This window comes from Chamaea fasciata, unplaced genomic scaffold (genome assembly GCF_029207755.1).
Source record: "Chamaea fasciata isolate MVZ Bird 193981 ecotype frontalis unplaced genomic scaffold, bChaFas1.0.hap1 SCAF_6, whole genome shotgun sequence".
NCBI classification, from domain to species: domain Eukaryota; kingdom Metazoa; phylum Chordata; class Aves; order Passeriformes; family Sylviidae; genus Chamaea; species Chamaea fasciata.
The window spans coordinates 47,542,749-47,563,016 of record NW_027094091.1 but is presented as its reverse complement, the minus strand read 5'-3'; the positions used below and the strand labels follow the sequence as shown (position 1 = coordinate 47,563,016).

General features: G+C 37.3%; 1 protein-coding gene across 4 annotated transcripts in view; it reads right to left on the bottom strand.

Annotated features, from left to right (window-relative positions):
• TBCK (TBC1 domain containing kinase) overlaps positions 1-20,268 on the bottom strand; it is an 88,450-nt gene that overhangs the window by 63,857 nt on the left and 4,325 nt on the right. For 3 of the 4 annotated variants that reach the window (XM_066186269.1, XM_066186268.1, XM_066186270.1), the window contains exons 3-5: positions 18,282-18,354; positions 2,463-2,577; positions 936-1,009 (exon numbers count right to left, since the gene is read on the bottom strand). In XM_066186269.1, the coding sequence (XP_066042366.1) occupies positions 936-1,009; positions 2,463-2,577; positions 18,282-18,354 (262 nt within the window). Of the gene's footprint in view, positions 1-935; positions 1,010-2,462; positions 2,578-18,281; positions 18,355-20,268 lie in introns of those variants that run through there. The other variant, XM_066186271.1, reaches the window with a different exon arrangement.

Below are 20,268 nucleotides of genomic sequence, written 5' to 3'. Positions count from 1 at the left end.
CTTAATCAGCATAATTTGGCATTCTGAGAAACCAGAATACTGCCTATTTTGTTCAGTCAAAATCTACACATTGCAGCAAAGTTTCACTCCAGTGTAGTGTTTACTACATAAAAGGTCAAATCCCAATCACTGGCTCTGTTGTTCTGTGAAAGGAAACCTAAAGTTTCAAAGTGGTATATTTACATGTCTTAGGAAAAACACAGATTGAGTTTCAGCATTAGGATATTAAGTAAGTGTATCCTAGACTCATACTTTGGGATAGTGGCAGTAATCTTCTCACTGATAGTGTATTCCCATCAAATAACTTTTGAATTTGGAAAGAGAAAGTAACAAAAAATGTTAAGGACATATATTACCTTCTACTAGATGATTTTAAAATAATATTATCACTTTTCTTTTAGTCAAACCTTCACTATAATACTTAAAAAAATATACAGTCACATTTTGAAAGGAAACATCAGTTCCTTTTGGCCATGTCTTTAAGAATCAGCTCAGTATTTAATTTGAAAACAACATGACACCTCAAAAAAAACCCAAAAAGTGACAAACACCCCACTGCAACAAGGCAGTGCTTTGTAATACAGTATGATCAGTTGAAAATATATCATGAAATTATAAAGAGACAGAAACCTTACATTGGTGGGGAACAGTGAAACACTGACTGTGCATCTTCCTAAATTTGAAATTAGGAATCCAAGTCATAGGGAACTATTAGTATCTGAAGGCAAATCCACGGAACAAAGACTGACATCACAGAGTTAGGCGAACATGCTGGCATGGTATCTATTCCCTATTTTTCATTCATCTCGCCTAGTCAATGGCAACTTCTTTAGTGACACTATCAGAAGCTTCTGTATAAGAGGTACTCTAAACATAATTTATTTCCTGAAAAAATAAGTCTCTGATATATTTGCATTGTGTACCTGCATCCTTACCCTATAGGAAAGTCAACATCAACACCTTGAGCAGTCATATGGTAGAGTCCAAATTTAGCCAACTTCACATGTCCCTGAAAAGGGAAAAATAAATTATCAAGAGCAGCAGAATCCAACATTTGAAGAATCTGTGTTTAAGTTAAAAAAGTTAAAAAAAAAATTCAAATTGCATTCTGTCAGAGGACAGAAACCTATAAAAATTCAGAAACCTCTTATAATTCTGTCTCATCTATTAAGCAGAAGTGCACTGCAAGTTAAAGAGGTGCTTATTTCTAATGCTTTTACACCAGAAGAACATTAAGTAAATCACTTTGTTTGGAACACATGAGAAATTTTTAAGATACAGTGTATTTTCAGTAAATTGAAAAGGCTTAAATACTTCACTGAACATTTTTCCTGTTTGAAAACTGTTCAAAATCCTGTTTGACTCCTAGAATCCCCTAAACATTAATACTATTCCCTCAACTCTTCCATTTACCCAGCCTTGCTTCTGCAGACCTTCCATCAACTCATTACTATCTTGCTCTCCTTATCAGTATCAAGACATATTTCAACCAAACAGTGTTGCCAGGTACTTTTTTTTTTTAATGTGAAGACAGAACGCTAACACTAAAACAACAGAAAATTAGGCACCGAAGTTAAACTGAGGCCTTATTTCTGCTGGATTTTGAATTATACTCAGCTAGCCTCCAGATGGTGCAACAGAGAAGGCGACACCAAGAAGCTTTCATATGGCAGGGGAGAGCTTAGTTTATTGTCTCATGGCCCTCTTCTGTTCTTTTATTGATTTTAGGAGTATCTCAAAATCCTAGAGTACTTTTGCATGTTAGAGCATTATTATGATTTTCATTTGCTTACAAGTAAATAAAAATACACATGTTCCTTATCTTTGTCCTCTCCTTTCTCTTTGCCCTCCAAGGGGAGAATCTAGTTATTCCACCTAAACTGAGTAAAAAAAGGATAGAGGAGTTATGCAGACAGATTGGTTCTGATGTAGAAACTGCTCCAGGGACACCAGCAGCAATCAATTTCTCTCAACTTTTATGAGCAGAAATTGTATTCCACTCTGCCAACTCAATACTGTGGTAACAAAATTGACAGATATTTAAATTTGAATAATTTAGCATGAACAAAAAAATACCTTGATATCTAAAAAGGTAAGTATCATATCACCATGGAACACAGGAAATATTAGTGACAGCTAACTAGCCGTAAGAAGTACTCTTCTATTTAAACAGCTAGGAAGGTCTTGCAACTAATTACAATGATGACAAGTAGACTTAGATTATCATTTGGAGAAGGGAGAAGAAGTGTGGTTCGGGACAGAATAGAACAATAAATTCAGCATTACATTTGAAACTTAGGAAATGAGGGAAAATTGTAGTTTAAAAAAAAAAACAAAACAAACAACTTTCCAGATCTGTAATTTTTTTCCTTATCGAAAGGACTGTGACTGTCCAGTCTCTATCTACGATACAGCACTTGTTAGCAGCAAACAAACCCATGGATTTATTCCTGGAGCTGTACCTTTCGATCCAGAAGAATATTGCAAGGGGAGAGTGCTCGGTGGACCATTCCATGCTGATTCATATACTGTAAACCTTGCAAAACCTCATACGCTATGCATAAGATCCTTGAAGAACTGAAAAAAAACCCCAAACAAACCAACAACATGTTACAGTGAATGTTTTCCTTCTTAATCTATAAAAATTTAGAGTTCCACAGCTATTCCAAATGAAAGTGAGACATTTACAATTCCCGAACAGTTTAAGGAATCAGCATTGAATATGGTGGGGTATGTTCAGTGCCATACACACATCTCCTCAAAATCCCACAACTAGGTTTCTACACCCTGAACTGGTCCTTAGGAAGTGTAGAAAATGCTGACAAAGTATAAAATACTCTCTTCAACAGAAACTGACCTAATCAGGAAATAGAAAATCTTAGCCCTCCTCTATTTTTATTTGCTCTTAAGTCTTCTACTGATATTCATAAAAAAGTTCAGCTAAACAAAAGGTTTTTAAAACTCAGATAGTAACTAGAGCTTGTTCAGAAGACAGCAGAGAGGCCCAACTAGATCGCACCTATAGTCTTCCGTCATCTCAAAATCTAAAATAAGAAGGAAAAAAAAAAGGCAGAAAACTGCATTCTCAGTACATTTTGTTTTACAGTCTTGGAAGTATCAACCTTACCATCTTTGTAAAGAAACAACAAGGCTTGCTATCCAAAACTTTTGACATAACTATGTATATTGACAAAAGTTACCATTCCCTCTGAAGACTGACAGCCTTAAAGAGGAGTTTCTGTGAATAACTGATCAGGAATTTGTACGGATTACCATAACAGGCCACCAAAGTGCACTCTAAATAAGAACAAGAGGCACAGATCTCATGGTACCTAGAGAGATTCCATTTAACATTCTACTCCTCCTCATTCTGTCCCCTCCCCCTCAGCCATTTCAGGTGTTTTTGGTAACTTTTCCTCTGCAGGCACTGGTTTACACAATGCCCATAAATCAAAGCATATCTGCTTATAAAGACCTAATTTTACATCTCTCTCTCTCTTTTTTTTTAAAATTTAATTGTTAAAAAATACAATAGCATTCTGGAGGATATTCACCACCTTCTCTTGCTTATTAAAAACTTGTGCAACAGCAAAATGAGGATGTCAGACTGATGAATGACAGTGACAAGCCAACTATCTGACTAAACACCAAAATTAATTACTTTCTTCAACTTCATTAGCTGCTATTCATACCTGATGGAATGACAAAACTTTGTCACAAGAGTAAATAGCTAGATTTTGACAAAAGCCACACTTACAACAAATTCTGAGGCTAGTGCAACACAGCCATAACTAAGTTACCCTGCATGGAGCTATCCTCTAGATCTCCTTTTTCCTAGAAGAGCTCTCTACTAATTCCCAATAGTTGTGAATATATACTTTTAGAGATAAACTTTAAGCACAAAGGGAATCTATTGTAACATATGTCCATACTGCTGCATCTTAGGTCATAGTATTTGAAAGTGATTCTCAAAGTCTTAGCAATTTGACCAGAACCTCAGGTTAATAACCACAAAACCAAAACAAAACCCTACAACCACCTAGCTCCTCCCTCCCGAGCACTTCCTACCCACAAGTCAAATACTATTTATTCCACAGTATCAGACACTATTAGTTGTGTACCTTTCCTCTCAGCCATTCTTGGGCAGAGATGTGAATGTTGTGAAAAAAATTACCTTACAAGTCTTCAGCTTTCTTGTATATTATTTTGCCTGCAATGCAAACGCTAGTGATAATGGTGGCAAACAGAATCCCCTATGTCATTTTGTGCTCAGTTTTGCAAAGCAAGACACAAAAAATAAATGATGGAGTATTCCTGTTACCAGTAAGGGAACAATTGCATGTGAAAATTAGTACATCATGAGGTATTCTAGCCTAAACATTGTTTCTCTGTGTTAAAAAATAGAAATAAATATGGCATATTAAAAAACCAAAAGTAACTATTAATAAAAGTGAAATTTGGTGGCTGGAGGCAGGCAGTGTGCTCTGATGGCACCAGGGGGCCTCAGCCACCCATTTATTCTCCATGTTCGCCTGCAATGGATTAACAAAACACCCCAGAACCCCGGCAAATACACAAAAATACTGCTTTGGGATTCTTTGCTCTTTAAGATAAAGATCGTTGTTACAACGACCAGGATCACACGAGTGGAAACTGTTTTTCAATGTGTATTCAATGCCCAGTGCTCTTAAACTCTTGATGCCACCCTTCTGGGCAGAAGCCCTGAGCCAAGGACCTCAGGATGGTCCTTCAGCAGAGAGGGAACTCTGTATAACAACCTCTGCACTGTGCTGCTGCACCTTGTGTAGCTCTTATTTATTAGGGGAAATACACTGTGTGGCTACAACCCATGAGATTTGTATTTAATTCCAAAGGGTCTGACAACTACACTTACTGCTGTTATCAAGCCCAAGAGATTTCTCTCCTTTAAACTCCCAGAGGCCAAGTTCAGCAGATGTTCCCAGTCTCACTGGAGATCACTACCAAGGCTGCCCCTTACTTCAGTGGGTCTCAGCTCTCTCCCAGTTGGCACAGCCACTCTCAACGATGTAAGCATTGCATCAGCCTTTGGCAAATGCAGAAGGTACACTCATAAAGCTGCTTCCAGGCTCCAGGTTAGCTTGACTGTTAAAACCCCCCACACAAATAGAAAAAGAAAACATTGTTCTAAATGAGGAGGACACTTAAAAAATCCAGCGTTGGTGGCAAGATCTGAGCAGACTCAGAAACTTTTTCCCCACTTAGCTGGAAGCCTGTTTTTCAATAGACCAGCTGGAGTTGAACTACAATAGATGTAGCCCTGTTTAACTACTGGGCCTCTTGAACTGCAGAGGCATCAGCACCATCCTTTAAAAGAAGATGGAGGGAAAACAAATAACAGCAAAAGCACTAGAAACAATGTGGGAGATAAGGTGGCCCCTCTCCATCAGCAGGAAAAGAAACAAAAATTTCTTTGCAAAAGAAACACACATTCAAGAAGCTGTCTGCATTTTAATCCTCAATCTGGACACCAAAAAAATCTATTCAGCTCTAGCCTAGCCAGCTAGGCCTCTGTACAGGGCTTCTCTTCGAGAGAAAAGATTGCACAAGGGTATAAAATCAAACTGGTAAATTTAATGATTGTCCTGGTCTGGAGAAGAAACATAGCCATGAAAAGAGGTCATTTTGTGTTCCTTCATACTAGAAATCATGAATTAGAAGACTGTAAGGATTAAAAGCAATACCAGGTTTGGGGCTATAACTTGAATGCACAGAAAAGGAAGCACTAAGGAAAACTGTATTCCTACCTCAGATCCATCCTGTAAGTAGAACGAGGAAAAAAAAATCTCTACAAGTTGATCTGAGCAAGTTCAGCCAACAGTACAAAACCCAGCATGGTTAAGAGGCATGTGCATGGCATTTGTGGGTGGAGATAGAAGGGAAGTTGACTTAAAACCCACAAAAAGGAGAATTGTTTTATTACCTCCAGAACTTGTCAGACCAAAAGCTATACCAGACAAATGACTGATTTCCACACTGTAATAGTACACAGGTGGCTGCATTATGCCTTCACAAAAAACATTAACTTTTCTACTTAGCAGGCAGCCTGATCTCTAGTCTGTTGAATTCTTACTGTTGAGGACACAAAAACATTTTCTGGAAGCTTACTTCAGGAATAATAAACCTAACCTGTCAGGAAACAGATGTTTTAGCAGAGTTTCAATCTCTTGTGGTTCTGCAAACCCACTGATGAAATAATCTGATTGCTTAGGAGACTGTTGTCATTTTTTGGATTCAGATGGGTGGGGTGGGAAAGAAAAGCTTTTTAGTGCATCCACTACACTCCCTCATCCAAATGAGAACAGCTTCTGGGCCAGGGTGAAAGGGAAAGTACTAGAAGAAGTTGGCATATCCAGAGTCTTACCTTTTCAAAAGGATCAGATATTAGCAGAGAGACTGAGAAAGACAGATTTTCAGGAACCAAGTAAAGACAATAAGCCCTGAAAACAGTCAGGGGATTGGAGAGCTAATTGTGAGCATACTCACGCAGTAGTGACTGAGCAGTACCTGGGAAGAAACAGCTAAGGAGAACTGCTCAAGCCATAGGTCAACATAAACACAAGACCAAACTAAAAAATTGCTTTATTCTGAAACCAAAAACTTTATGACAAAAATGTCGTATGCGGAATTCCTGCTAAAATAACGCCAACAATATTATTTGTATATGATTCAATTTAAGTGGCTAATTATTAACTTATTATTTGTGACTAATGGGAATGATAATGCAGCTGCTTGTAGATGTGGGAACTGGACTCCAGGATAGGATGCTCTAGGAACAAACAATTTCTTGCAACTAATTATTTCCATTTTAGAAAAAATTACTGGTCTTCCAAATCCTAAAAATAGTCATATTAGCTCAGAACAAAAATTATTTCAGACCACTATCCTTTGTTGTAATTCTCTAGGGGAATGGTTTCTCCCTTCTGACCCCCTGGAGTTTCCTTACCACATAGAATGACCCTTCCTTCCTTCTCTGACCCTATTGGCTATCATCCAACAATCTTTTCCCTGAGCGGGGGGGCTATATAACACCTCGCCTTTCCTTGTTCGTCCTCTTTCCCCCCTGGAATTTCGAAGAATAAACAACTGGGACAAAGGTCCTGGGGAAAGGGCCTCTTCTGATATCTTTATCTCGTCCTTGGTAAAATTCCCTCCAAAGCCTCCTAATAACTGAGCAAGCTCAAGCCCCCTGAGGCGGGTGGAAGGTAAAAAAAAGGCAGGCAGATGCCTAGGAGAAAGGGAATACAGAGCAAGCACATAGGAAATTTTCTTTGATATTTTCCTACCTCCAACTTCTTCTAATCCAAGGTTTCTTCTGGGTGAAACAGAATTTTGCCTCCTAAGCATCATATCTGATATTATTATCTACTAGTTCCTGTGGCATTCCTCAGCCATCAAGAATTCTGTTGATAAAATCTCCCCGCTATTTTATCATTGCTCGACTCTGGAGCAGGAAAAGCATTTGTGGAAAAATGCATTTCACAGCCAGCAGCATGGTAGTTGCTACATACACCACAGATTGCTGAAGGGAAAATAAAAACTACTTAAGGCATGACATATTGAATATGAAAGAACAAGAGGACTGCAGATCACATGGTTGGAAATTGGACATGGGTGGTGTCAGGAGGCTTGACTTATTAAACTGTCTCATCAAAAAAATTCTAACATGAGAAAAGGAACAATGAAGAGATGAATTTTCAGCATTCATGCCAATATCATGGAAGTTACAGGTTCACACAAATTTCTCTCTCCAGTTTAAAGGAAAATCAATGCCAGCACGCACACAAATTCACTCCGTTATCTTTAAGAGAAGTACACTCATGGCATTAACTGGAATTACATTTTCTCCATCTTTTTTCAGTGCTACAATAAAATAGCTTAATATGAAAGAGTAATTTGGTATCTCAAAAGATCTTCCTGTCTTCTTACTATGTCCAGTGCTACCTTCTAGACTATGCAGAGGCAGCTATTATGGGGTAGGTAATCACTACACAGTCATTGTGCTGGTTTTACAATAATTAATTTTTGGTGAAGAATGTGGGCATCAGTCCCGCTACCACTCGTAGGTGCACTGGCATCTGGCCCATGTCAACCCATCACATTTATGTACCTGCACAGCAGGACACGAGCAAAAACAACAGGCTAGAAGCAAAGTGAAGGCAGGAGCAAAATCTTGGGGAAGGAGAAATAGTTCTGGCTGTTACAAATGCAGTTGTGGTATTTTTAACTGGTTATGGCCAGCTGTAAATTTAATTTCCTTTTACGCTTTTGTATCAGTCAACACAGAACTCCCAATCCAGTTTTTAGAAGGAAGAAAGCTGTGCCTGGAAAGCACTGACAGCACATTCAGTACTTAAAAGACTATTTTGAATAAGAGTGTTTCATCAAGTGAGGTGAACAGAGGCCCTACTAGAATCTGAAAACAGGACTGGTGTCAGAGAGCAAGCCTCCCCATCATCTACTTAACTGCACAGTCTTGTAATTTTGTAGATACTAGAGATGTATACGTGGATTAGTACTAAGTCATGTTTCTTCAGTGCAGTGGCAATTTAAGAAAAGACGAAATAGATAAAAACTGGAACCAGAACCATTTTGACTTCTCATAGGAAGGCAGAGCAAGACCAAACAGGGTAAGATTATGCTGATGATACTGTGTTTCTGAGTTTCTTTTTCCTCAGACTTACAGTTCATGGGTACATACACTGCAATGCATTCTTAAGTAAGCCATTTACTAAATCTGTGCATCTTGTTCTAACATTGTAATATTCCTGTAAAAATTAAACTCTAAAGGAAGAGAACCTCAACAAGCAGGAGTCTTTAGAAGCTTATAGCACTGATACACAGGAGTGAAAACATGGGCTCCTCTTCCAAAGCAGAGTGTCAGACAGGGTCTGCCCTGAGGAAGCACACCAGCGCAACACAAACCAGCAACGTCATCAATCACCATCCCTGAACGTGTGAAACTAATACACATTTGGAATCCAGGAAGGAGATTCATCACAAAAAAATTGTGTCTGTTCAAAGTGAAAGGGAACCAGGTTGTGAACAGATGTAATGTTTCTGAACTCATAAAAGTGACAATATTTTGATACAAGCAAAACTATAAAACAAAGAAAATGACATTTGCAGTTAATTCCATTACTGCCAACAATGTGGATAGACTGGTTAGAAGCAGTGTGGCCAAGTGCTTCAGCAAAAGATAAAGTTTGGGTATAATCCCAGTTGAGATAATCCCTACGCTGACCTCAAGAAAGCCATCTGACCTTATTCCTCAATCAGCCAGGTGGAAAACTGGATAAAAAGCAGAACTGGGTTGAAAACCAGATGTGCAGATAAATTGGGTCTTCCTGCGTAAATAAATTACAAAATACCCTATACAGAACATAAAGAGTTTGATGCAGGTGGGAATGGTTTATTTAGCACTTTATTATGTGTTTGATTAAAAAATGGCACTGGGGACCAAGATTGTAAACACTGCCAATTTACTTGGAAATGCATTCACATTACCAGAATGAAATGAACTGGAAAGGAATGCAACAAACAGAGAATAAGACACACATACAAAAGAAGAATTTTATAGACAGAGTCCTCAGAAGTCTCTAACTCATGCACAAGGTTATTTCACACAGGATATCTTCAACAAGTTCATCGCTCACCTGAGGAAACTCAGAAAGTTCTTCATTCCTCTTTTAAAGTTCTAAGCTGCAAGCATGACTTTAAAAGCAACACAGGTAATGTTTCACTTTTATGAAAGTCCCAACTTGTAATGTAAGATAAAAGTCCATAAAAAATAGATGAAGGCACAGATTGAATACAACACTTTTTATCAGACAGGTGACTTTTCAGATCATTATCACTTTGAATGATTTAAGTCATAAACCAAAAATTTTCTAACTTAATTGCACCTTAACTCCTTTCGTACATCCAGCATTCATCCCAAAAAATGGGAGAGCAAATGAAAAAAGTCGTTTTGAAAAGTAAGTACACCTTATAATGTGCTATTTTAATGAAATTTCTAGTGGCATCCTGTTAAATGAACAGAATGGGAAAGATGATCCACATTCCCCTGTTTTGATCTTGCCCTGATTAACTTCTAAAAAGGTTTTTTTTTTTTTGCATCTCAGCCTCAGCTGGCGCATATGTAAAACATGTAATAGTAATATTTTACACTGGACTAAAAAGTGCAATGAAATAAATTATTTCCATCACTAGATACAAAAATTAGGTAAAGCGGCTCTGATTTAAAACCTGATCAGAGACTCAGCATTCTTACCACTGACTACACACTCTGAGTAACATAATAGAACTAGATGCACAGGTGACAATGAAAGAACAAGACCTAATGGGGAACAAACAAGACAATGACCTCAAAATATCCATTAAAGAAGTAGCTTCAATAGCATTATATACATGTACCATATGTCACAGGACCAAAATTTCATTGAAGGAAACAACACATCCCATTTTCTCCTCTTCTTCTCCTAAAGGAGTCATCTCATAAAAAGTAGTAGAATTAAGATCAATTGAAGTCAGATCTCCAAAAATCTTTTACTTTCTTTTGGACTCCTCTGAACAAATGCATGCACCTCTAAAAGGTCATACATTTTAATTGATACTCCATCAACTCTCCCTGCTGCAAGTGAGGGCAAGGTACTGATCTGACACTTTAAGATCATAGGAGTGCTTTCTCCCATTTGTGGTTATAATGTGCAACTGCACATTTTACTTTATATTTAGACCTATATCTATTGCATGAGAATAGAGTTTTACTTAACGTCAGCCATATACCAACTTTCTCCTCCACACTGTAAGAGAAGTGATGGGTCCCTAACCTCACAATACAAGGAGATAGACTCCCTCATTCTTACTTGTGGTGCCCTAGGTGGATCAGAAAAATTTGATCAATGAAAAATTTCAAAAGAAAAGCTGAAAACGAAGAGTAATTACTGATGCAGTTAACGCTGTTGCAGCTGTGTGGCAGTATAAACTGAACTGACAGCTCTAGAAATCGTGACTAGCTATCAAATAATGCTGTTCTTGCAGTCAGGATTGGATTTTTAAATTAATTTCTGCAGGTATTTCTCTGAGAGGATTAAGCATTATTAACAAGCCACTTACCTAATTGAACCTCTTCTCCTCCATTTTAAAAATTTTCAACAGAACTTTTAAAGCTGTGAACAAATCTTGCAACACTGCACAGATCTTCTAAAGCCAGACACTCCACGTAAATTAGATGTTTCAACAGTGTTATTTTAACAAATAACTTGGCCATAACATATTAAAAAATTATCTAAATATCTAAGGCGAAAAGCCTGCCTAGTTATGTTCTGGTGTTTAGCTAAAAAAATCTGGATCCCTATATCAATGGTACAGACGCTGCTAAAAAAGTGAAACAGAATGGAAAGTTTCAAGAGAAGAACAGCCTGCAAATTCAAGTGATCAAAGAGACTTTACAACTAGGCCAATAAGCAGTGGTGCTGCTAGGAATTTCATAGCTAACAACTAATCTTGCAAAAGCTGCTAGGAAGTACATCACTTTGATCTATAAACCAGTACACATCATCACAACAGGCAGGAAACACCTATCTGGAGAGGTAATCATAAACTTACGTGTAGAAAAAGCAGATGCCTGTGACTATAAATTAGGAATTTATCAATCACCATACAATAAGATTAAATTTTCTTAAAAGTGACAAGAGAAATGTGATCACCAAAGGGGGAAATAGAGAAGGCTGCAGTTGCATATAGGAGAAATCCATACACCAACATTTGCAAGACTAAAGGGCACGAGAAGCAGAACCAACCCTAAATATGGAGGACATACTCCCAAATATATAGGAAGGATGACAGGCAAAACATAAAATAAGCACTACTGAAGTACAGGAAATCACACTTTACAGGGGCTGGATAGTGCTGATTACATAAAAATATCAGGCATTAGATAATAGCAGAAGAAAGACCAGATCATGCTTCACTTGAAGAGCCCTCAAGCTTTACCACCTGGACTTCTAAGAACCACCAAGGGCCACAGCTGCCACTGTTGACTGTACAGCACCAGCTCCGTGGTATTGGATACCCACAGCTAATTTACAGTAAGTATCAGTTCTGTGTACAGGGTGATGAGTAACAAGATGCACAAGCTAACTTTAGCAAGATGCATACTGCTAATGAACGAACAAAATCTTAAAACTAGCCTCATCTGCCAGCCTTCTAAATACTCCCACAACAACAATGTCCAATGCCCTGGTACCTATTTAGTTATATACCCAAGAAGAGAATATCCATATGCACAGAAGAAACAAATCTCAAACCACAATGACGCTAGAGATGTTTGCAAGCATATCAATGCACCTAAATAAACTAGCTGTCTAATGCCTAATTAGTAACAAATGCTCCCCTGAAGACATTGTTCAGCAGTCCAAAAGCAAGAACTTGCACTTAAAAAATAAAATCCCTTTCTAGAAGGATGCACTTTAAAGTAAGTCTAACAAGTGCTCACTCTTTCTTTTTGTTTTTTTCCTTTCTAGAAGCGGGATGAAGTGTCAAACACTGCATTTTGTTAGAATAACCATATACTAACCACATCTTGTTCTCGCAGTCTACAGCAATTTTTATGCTAAACACAACTATAATAAATCAACATTAGGATTAATAATGTGCTTTAAATCCCCTAAGATTTGCACAGTTCAAATTTGACATTTCAGTTTTCAGCTATTAGCTCATTAGCAGTAATTTGCTTGTTAATGTAGAATGGAATTTTAACATGATTCTTACACAATTCCTTGCAGAAACATCTTTGCAGAATGAAGCCACCCTCTCGCTGAGGACGGTGTTTTGTCTGTTTGAAACTCAACATCCTCTTTCACTAGAAACTGTAGACTCAAAACTCGCCAGTACTTTTGTTCTCAATTAACTCAGCATAACTCATCTTCTGTTCAAGATCTTTAATACTTTTAGCACGGAAATCTGTATGAAGTGTCTACAAGGAACTACAGAAAAAGTGCAGTTGAACAAAAGATTGAAATAATCATATACTTCTTCCTCAGTCACAGACTTTATATTGTTGTGGTCTAAGCCCAGCTGGAAATTAAGCACCATGCAGCCATTCACTCAACCTCACTCTCCCCCCACCACCTCAGTAGATTGGGAAGACGAATCCAAGTAAAACTTGTAGGCTGAGGTAAGATTAGTGTCATAATTGACAATAAAAGACAATAATAATGGTAAATGATAATAATATTGGTAATGAAATGGGAAAAAACAGTGATGCACAATGCAATTGCTCACCACCCACAGACCGATGCCAGACCCCCTTCCCAGGCCCAGGCTGGGTACCCTTCCAGGGAACTGCCCCCAGCTGATGCTGGGCATGACATGGTGTGGAATATCCCACTGGTCAGTTTGGGTCACCTGTCCCAGCTCTTGCTTCCTCCCTGTTTCTTTTGTGTACCTCCTCACTGGCAGAGCATGAGGCAAGGAAAAATGTCCTTGGTTCAAGATAAACGTGACTAAGCAAACCCCAAAACATCAGTGTGTTATTAACACCATTCTCATTCTGAATCCAAAACATGGCACTGTAACAGCTACTGCAAGGAAATTAACTCTACCCTAGCTGAAACCACAACAATTATATACAGCCATCATATCAACATTTTATTAGCAAGAGGCAGATACTAACATAATCTCTTAAGCATAGTATTATTCTCTTTTTTTGTTGTTGTTGTTTTTCCTGGAAGAGAAGATAAGAAATAAGCATGCACTCACTGTTATGTTTCACATACAAGGAAGAAACACAAGTGTTCTGAAATGTCTTTGTGCTGCCATTAAACCGTGCAACCAACTAGGCAAGCAAAGAATTTGGTTCCATACCTAAAAAGGTCACTCAAACATCTTGAGCAACAACGTTCACCTCTAATGCCTCATGCAAGCTGCATCCCTTTTCCATTTCAAACAATTGTTTTCCTGTGAGAGTAAAGGCAATCACAGGAGACAACCTATGCTAAAAGGAATGCTACAGAAGATTTGTAATCAAGCTAAAAATTACTTACAGAAATAAACCAGTACTTCTGTATGAAGAAAAGCATAATTGGACAATATATAAACAAGTTCAGACTAACAGATAATCTTTCATCGTACCTTTGCAAATAAAGCATTATCAAGAAAGTAAAGAAAAAGTCTATAGACACTAAATGCCCACACTACAATACTTCACACATGCTTAGGGGAAAAAAAACCCCAACAAACCCTTTAAGTTTGTTCATTAATGGTACTTCATTTTACTACTACATAATTTATCCTTGCCAAATTCAGCCTTATTGTGATATATGGATTTCTCATGTTAAATTCCAATACAGACTTGATTCAAAGCAGAATACACTCAGCCCATGAAGCCCTGCTCACATGCAGCTCTTCAAGTCAAATCATGTAAAACCTTTGGCCTTTTGATGACTTGCACCTGTTTTACAAATATTTTTGAAGAATGCCTGGCTAATCAGAAATTGTTTTCCCCCGATCTAGTAACTTTTGTACCTCAGTCTCACTTAAAGTTTGCCAAAGGCACACTAACAGCAACGATGGCATGAAGAACCCTAGTCCAATCAGTGAACAGACAACTGTTTAATGTAACCAAATAAAATGTACTCATCCGAATCCATAAGATCATGTTTTCTCCAAACTAGTAAACAGCTGCAGACAGAGTCTGCTTCCCATCAAATGTTCCATGTATAACAAACTATAGCCTGTATCTGATGGTTCACTAGTAATTTTTCAATACCATGACTTTCAAAACATATGACAACTATATTTTATTGAAGAAAGGAATGGACTTAGACTGTCCAAGCCACAAATTGAAGACCAATCCAGAAACTGTACTGTAGGTGCCAAAAGTCTGCTGAATGTCAGTATTCACTGGCATTTTTATTGTTATGAATACAAGTGCAGACCAACTTCTTCAAAGAAGAAACACACTTGATGCATGACAGAAAAGGAAATGCTCACAACTCCTTTTATAACAGCACAGGAGCAGAGAAAATAACTCCTTTAACACTGTCTGGAAAAGGTATCTCAAAGGAATAGTTGGAAATGTGTTTAAAAGATGGAGAATCTTAAAGATAAATGTATATCCTACATTCTGGTCTTTGGTAGCAACACTTAAAACTAGCAACTTGAAAAAACTAAAATTCTGATCGCCACTTTACTGAGACTGTTAAAGTATAAAACATCTACCCACCATAATTTCTTGTGACTTATTTTCAATTCATTCATAGGAAAAAAATCCTTGTATGTGCAGGAAGACAGAGGAAGCCAGCTAGACTGAGACACATTTTCAAACCTCTGAATAGCAATAAACCATTGTGAGCTTAAATCAGGTATTTACTACTTTTGTGTGACTGTACATAAATTCCCAGCCTTTTAAGCATTTAACTGACTTCTGAACATACTTCAAGAGTTGATTTTTGCACTACTGTGGCCATTATAAACTGAAATTAAGTGCATCCTTTCAGTGAGCATAACAACAAACAGGACACCAAACTGAGAATATGCAAACAGGAAACAATGACCTGGACTACAATCTCTCACAGAGAAGACAGTGGACAGCAGTCCAGTGAAAAATGGGATATCTACGCTTAAAATTCTTTCCTATTTCAATGACTAAAATTCTTATCCTACCCTTATCATACGCTCTTATTCATGGCTGCAGCCTGAATTTCCTGTGGCACACAACTCCAAAAGAGCTCCTCTGCTATTACTGTGATGCCCAAAGGAAGCACAGTAAAGAAAATTAGGATTAATCACTTTCAGAAGCGTTAAGTGCAGTTACTATGTCCATATGGCTATCCTCTGAAAAAACCGCAACAAAACAGTAGAGAGCTGTAATAAATTCCTTTTCCGTACCTGCTTACCTGTGGTAAGAACTGTGAAAAGCTGACACTCATTTCCTCCCTTTGAGAGTTCTTGCAATTTACCTGGTAGGAGTTTTTACAGCAGAAGGTACTTATTCCAGGGTCCCAAATATGCCACACTCAAAGCAGAAAATAATCTGGCCATAAATTACCAAACACTTGCATTGATCTTTGAAAATGAAGTTGAACATATTAACTTTGAGGACAATGAAAAACAATCTCTGCAATTCCTGGGGACTGCTGACACAGTATTGTTAGGTAATGAATGAATGAATTCTTGAATATGTCACAAATCCAATTTCTAGCAAATGTTTGGTGGTATGCTCAGTAAAGTGACTTTTTGCACTGTGACAGAACTCAGCAGATAAACACTTGAAGCTCTGATTTCCAGTATTTGGCCCCTACATGCAACTGATTTATTAGAATTAGAAAACCTGGGAAAAGTCTGAAGTTAACTGAAGAAAGAACATTGCTACATTTCTTTTTTTAAAATATCATTCGTGTATTAAGGAATTTATGCTATACCTGATGCATTACTTCAGCAAAGATTGACTGCAAATAACTACCAAACAGCTGTATGGCCTGTTCTCCAAAATGTATAGAAAGGTAGACTGTCCATAATGCAATGTCTTGAATTTCAACACTAATAGAAGATTTCCTGCAGATTTTACATCAGCTTGTGGTACAGGTGCAAAGGACTTAGGTTACTGGCAAGCGTAAAGAAAATTAATCTAGAAACCAGAAGAGCAGTTTCTCACATTCCATAAACAGTTTAAAACATTAATTGCAATAGCACACGCATCAGCTCCGGATGTATAGCCAGCTATGCTATCATTGACCAATGCAATCAGAATTCATAAAAAAGACAAATATTTCCTCCAAACGTAATTGATATAGACAGATCACATAACCAATAACTGGGAATTGGTCCACCCAACTTATTTCTGGAAGTTTCTGGGTCTCCTTAGGAATAAAAAAATTCAGTCTTCATGAAAAAAAAAAAAAAAAAAGTCCGTCTTGCAAGAAACTTCATTTGAAGTGAAAATAATTTATCCTCTAGCTACTACTGCAAAAGCTGTAATTTACAGTAGATGAATCACTAATCTCTCTTAAAACTATGGATATACATACAGGCTGTATTTTAGCCGTTATCCTCAAATGTTACAACTTCCAGAAGAAATCCCAACCGGCTCATTAAAAGAAAGATCACAGAGTAGAAAAATTTATGACAGTAAAGACTCTCTGAAGACAAGAGGAAAAAATAAAGCCAGGCTTTGTGCAACTACTTTTAACAGAGCCACAGCCCAAAGAGCTGAGGTAACACCACAAACTAAGTAACTTCTTTCAGCATGCCAAAACCCAAAGTTGCACACCTTACCAACCTATCTAAAAAGATCTAAAGAATCCTTCTGGAGGCCACAAAAGACATGCTAGTATAAAAGGGCATAATGGATGTGCATATAGACCACATCTCCTATCTGAGGAAGTTTTGTCAGAAAATCTACATAAGTATACTGCATCAAGCAATTCAAAGCAAATTAAAACAGCTACATGCAAGCTTTTTCCAAAACAGTCTAGAGGGAAGCAGGCAGACTGGGCTGCTTCTCATCTGACACCAAGACACACATGCTCAAAGAACAGCGTGAGAACTGAATTAAAAAGGAATCAAAAGAGCTTCTGATGTTTTAACTGTTTCTGGAACTTTGTACAATAGAAACCTGATGCAAAACTGTGTGAAGAACTATAACACGCATCACGCATGAAAACCCTTTACACCTAATACCTCTTTATCTAAAAAAAAAAAAAAAAATGGAAGCTCTATCTCCCTAACATTCCTTAAGCTACAGCCCTCTGCAACACACACTGTCATACAAGTTCAAGTTCACAAAAATGCTAACACAAACACAGGGAATATTATACAACATCTTGTCCACTTTCTAGATGATAGATTTCTACAAATAAAAAACATACACCAAATTCTATCTGTTCTAGTGAAAGCTGTATTTCATCACCTAGCAGACTTAACCTTCACATTAATTCTTAGAAAGTTCCATGTCCTGTCATAGGTCCGATTTTATTTTTAAAAGGAAACCCCAAAACTACAGTATTTTACGAGTTACAAAGTATTTCAATTGTAAACAAGTTCTCCATAACAAAATTTCACAGAAATGAGTACTCCCTTTTCGGTGAATATTATTATCTGCTAAACAATGTCTTTAGGTTAAACTTTAAAAGAGCAAAATTTAGATAAACCAGTAAAGTAAAAAGATGGCCCAGGATTTTGCCACAGATGATATGTGAAACAATGATGAGTGGATTCGAGTTAGCTTGACACCTCACCTGACAGGCTTTCTTTCTCGTAGCAAATCTTCCAGACTCTTTTCACAGTGTTCAGCCGCCACAACCAGTCTCTCTAATTAGAAAAAAAAAAAAAATAAAAAATAAAAATCTATAAGAGGACTGGAATCCAAATGAAACTCCCAGGGTACAGACTTCTCATTTTATCTATTTGGCAGATGGTAAAGTATTTTGATATACACTGTACAGAAAACCACACATAATTAAATGCTACAAGATGTACAACTTAGGGATAACACCACTATTTTCTGTGAGATACAGAAAATTATCTTCCCAGTTTCCTCATGCAAAGCACTGTCAATGCAACCATCCATGCATCCGGTAATCAGTAACAAATATTGAAGCCCTCAGCCAATGTCAGTCAGATTCAACTGAAGAGCAGAGGTCTCAAAGATAAGTATATATAAATTTGCAGAAATACGTGGCTGACTTGATGGAAGAGACTCAAAGTAAGCCCAGCTTTGAGAAAAGGGACTCAGGGTGAGCACAGGAGCTTCAGTCCTGCCAGGCCAATGAGCACATCGCTAGCTTCTCTTGCCCAACACAGAGCTGTAGGGATCCCACATGTTCTGAAGATGGATGGGCTGGCTCTGAGTACGGAGGGAAAACCAAAACTACTGTTACACTGTGGTAAGAAAAGACAATGGTGTAAGATGTTACAAGGGCATGTGAGGAAACTCCCAAAGCAGCTTTGCTACCTCCAGTAACCTAGCAGTCAATGTTCACATTTAAAATCAAACCAAACTGAACCATTACAAATGTTTTTGTAACGTGACTGTTACAGTAAGATAAAGATGGAAAACTGAGGAACACAAGTTATCACATTATAGCTGGAATGACTGTTATTCAACTCTGTTTCTCCTTTTTCCATTCAAAAGACCATTTCAGCTTGCTTTGGAAGAAAAAAAAATGAGATTGCCTTCTAAAACGCTAGCATAAATTTTTGAAGAGTTTATTTTTACAAAAAAAAATCATTTGATCATTTTTCCTTTATTTTTATATTTCCCCTCTGACAGTCTTTTGTGGGGGAATTTATACATGTAATTTATATTTGCATTGCTTTCCTAGTCTGCTCTCACATTTCTCTGCAGGAGTAGAAACTGACATTTGCAAACAGAACTCCAGAAATATTAAATCATTAGGCATAGAACTGACACATGGAAAGTTCTGCCAGTATCAAAATGATAAAATTCACTGCCAAATTTCCCATATTATATCAAAATTATTAGCTGCCATTCTAACCGTTGTTAAAACACAACACTCTCCTGACTTCATGGTTAGACGTTTTATTTACTATCCTTCAAGTTACTTCAAGAAGGTATTTTTTCTTCATTTTTATATACACACATAAATCTTCATGTCATTTACTCTTTGTAATCAAAAAGGCCAAGTTTTACTATTTATTTTTTATTTATTAAATGTTATGTTAGTTAATACTTAATAACCTTTCATCCCAAACAATATTGTAAGAAAATCCCAGGTTTTGTTTCAAGCAATACTAGTAAATACAAATGAAAATGATTACATTTTTTAGACCTCGTGACTGTGCAAGGGAAAAATTACATGTTTGGGAGCAAAGGAAAACACATAAAGAACTCCCTGACGCACTGAATACTTCAGTATCTGGAGTTGCCAATATCCTAATTTTGTAAAAATCCGAAACATTCCATTATACTGCATTCTAAAGGGGAAAAAATTACTTGCCCTACTTTATGAGACCCTGTAGCTAATCAAATACGTACAATGCACATTTGTATGAGAACACTGTTGATTTAGAAGTTAAAGGTGGCAATGACTTAAATTGTCACAGCTGTTGCAGCCTTTTTGTGGAAATTAAGTGCTGTAGTCCTGCTGAGCTTGCAACGGAATATCTAGAGCAGAAACAAACAACTGAAGTTATATTTGACCTAACAATAAGTGTGATAACAGGTACTGAAAAAAACATCCAAGCCCTTACTAGAATAAAGTA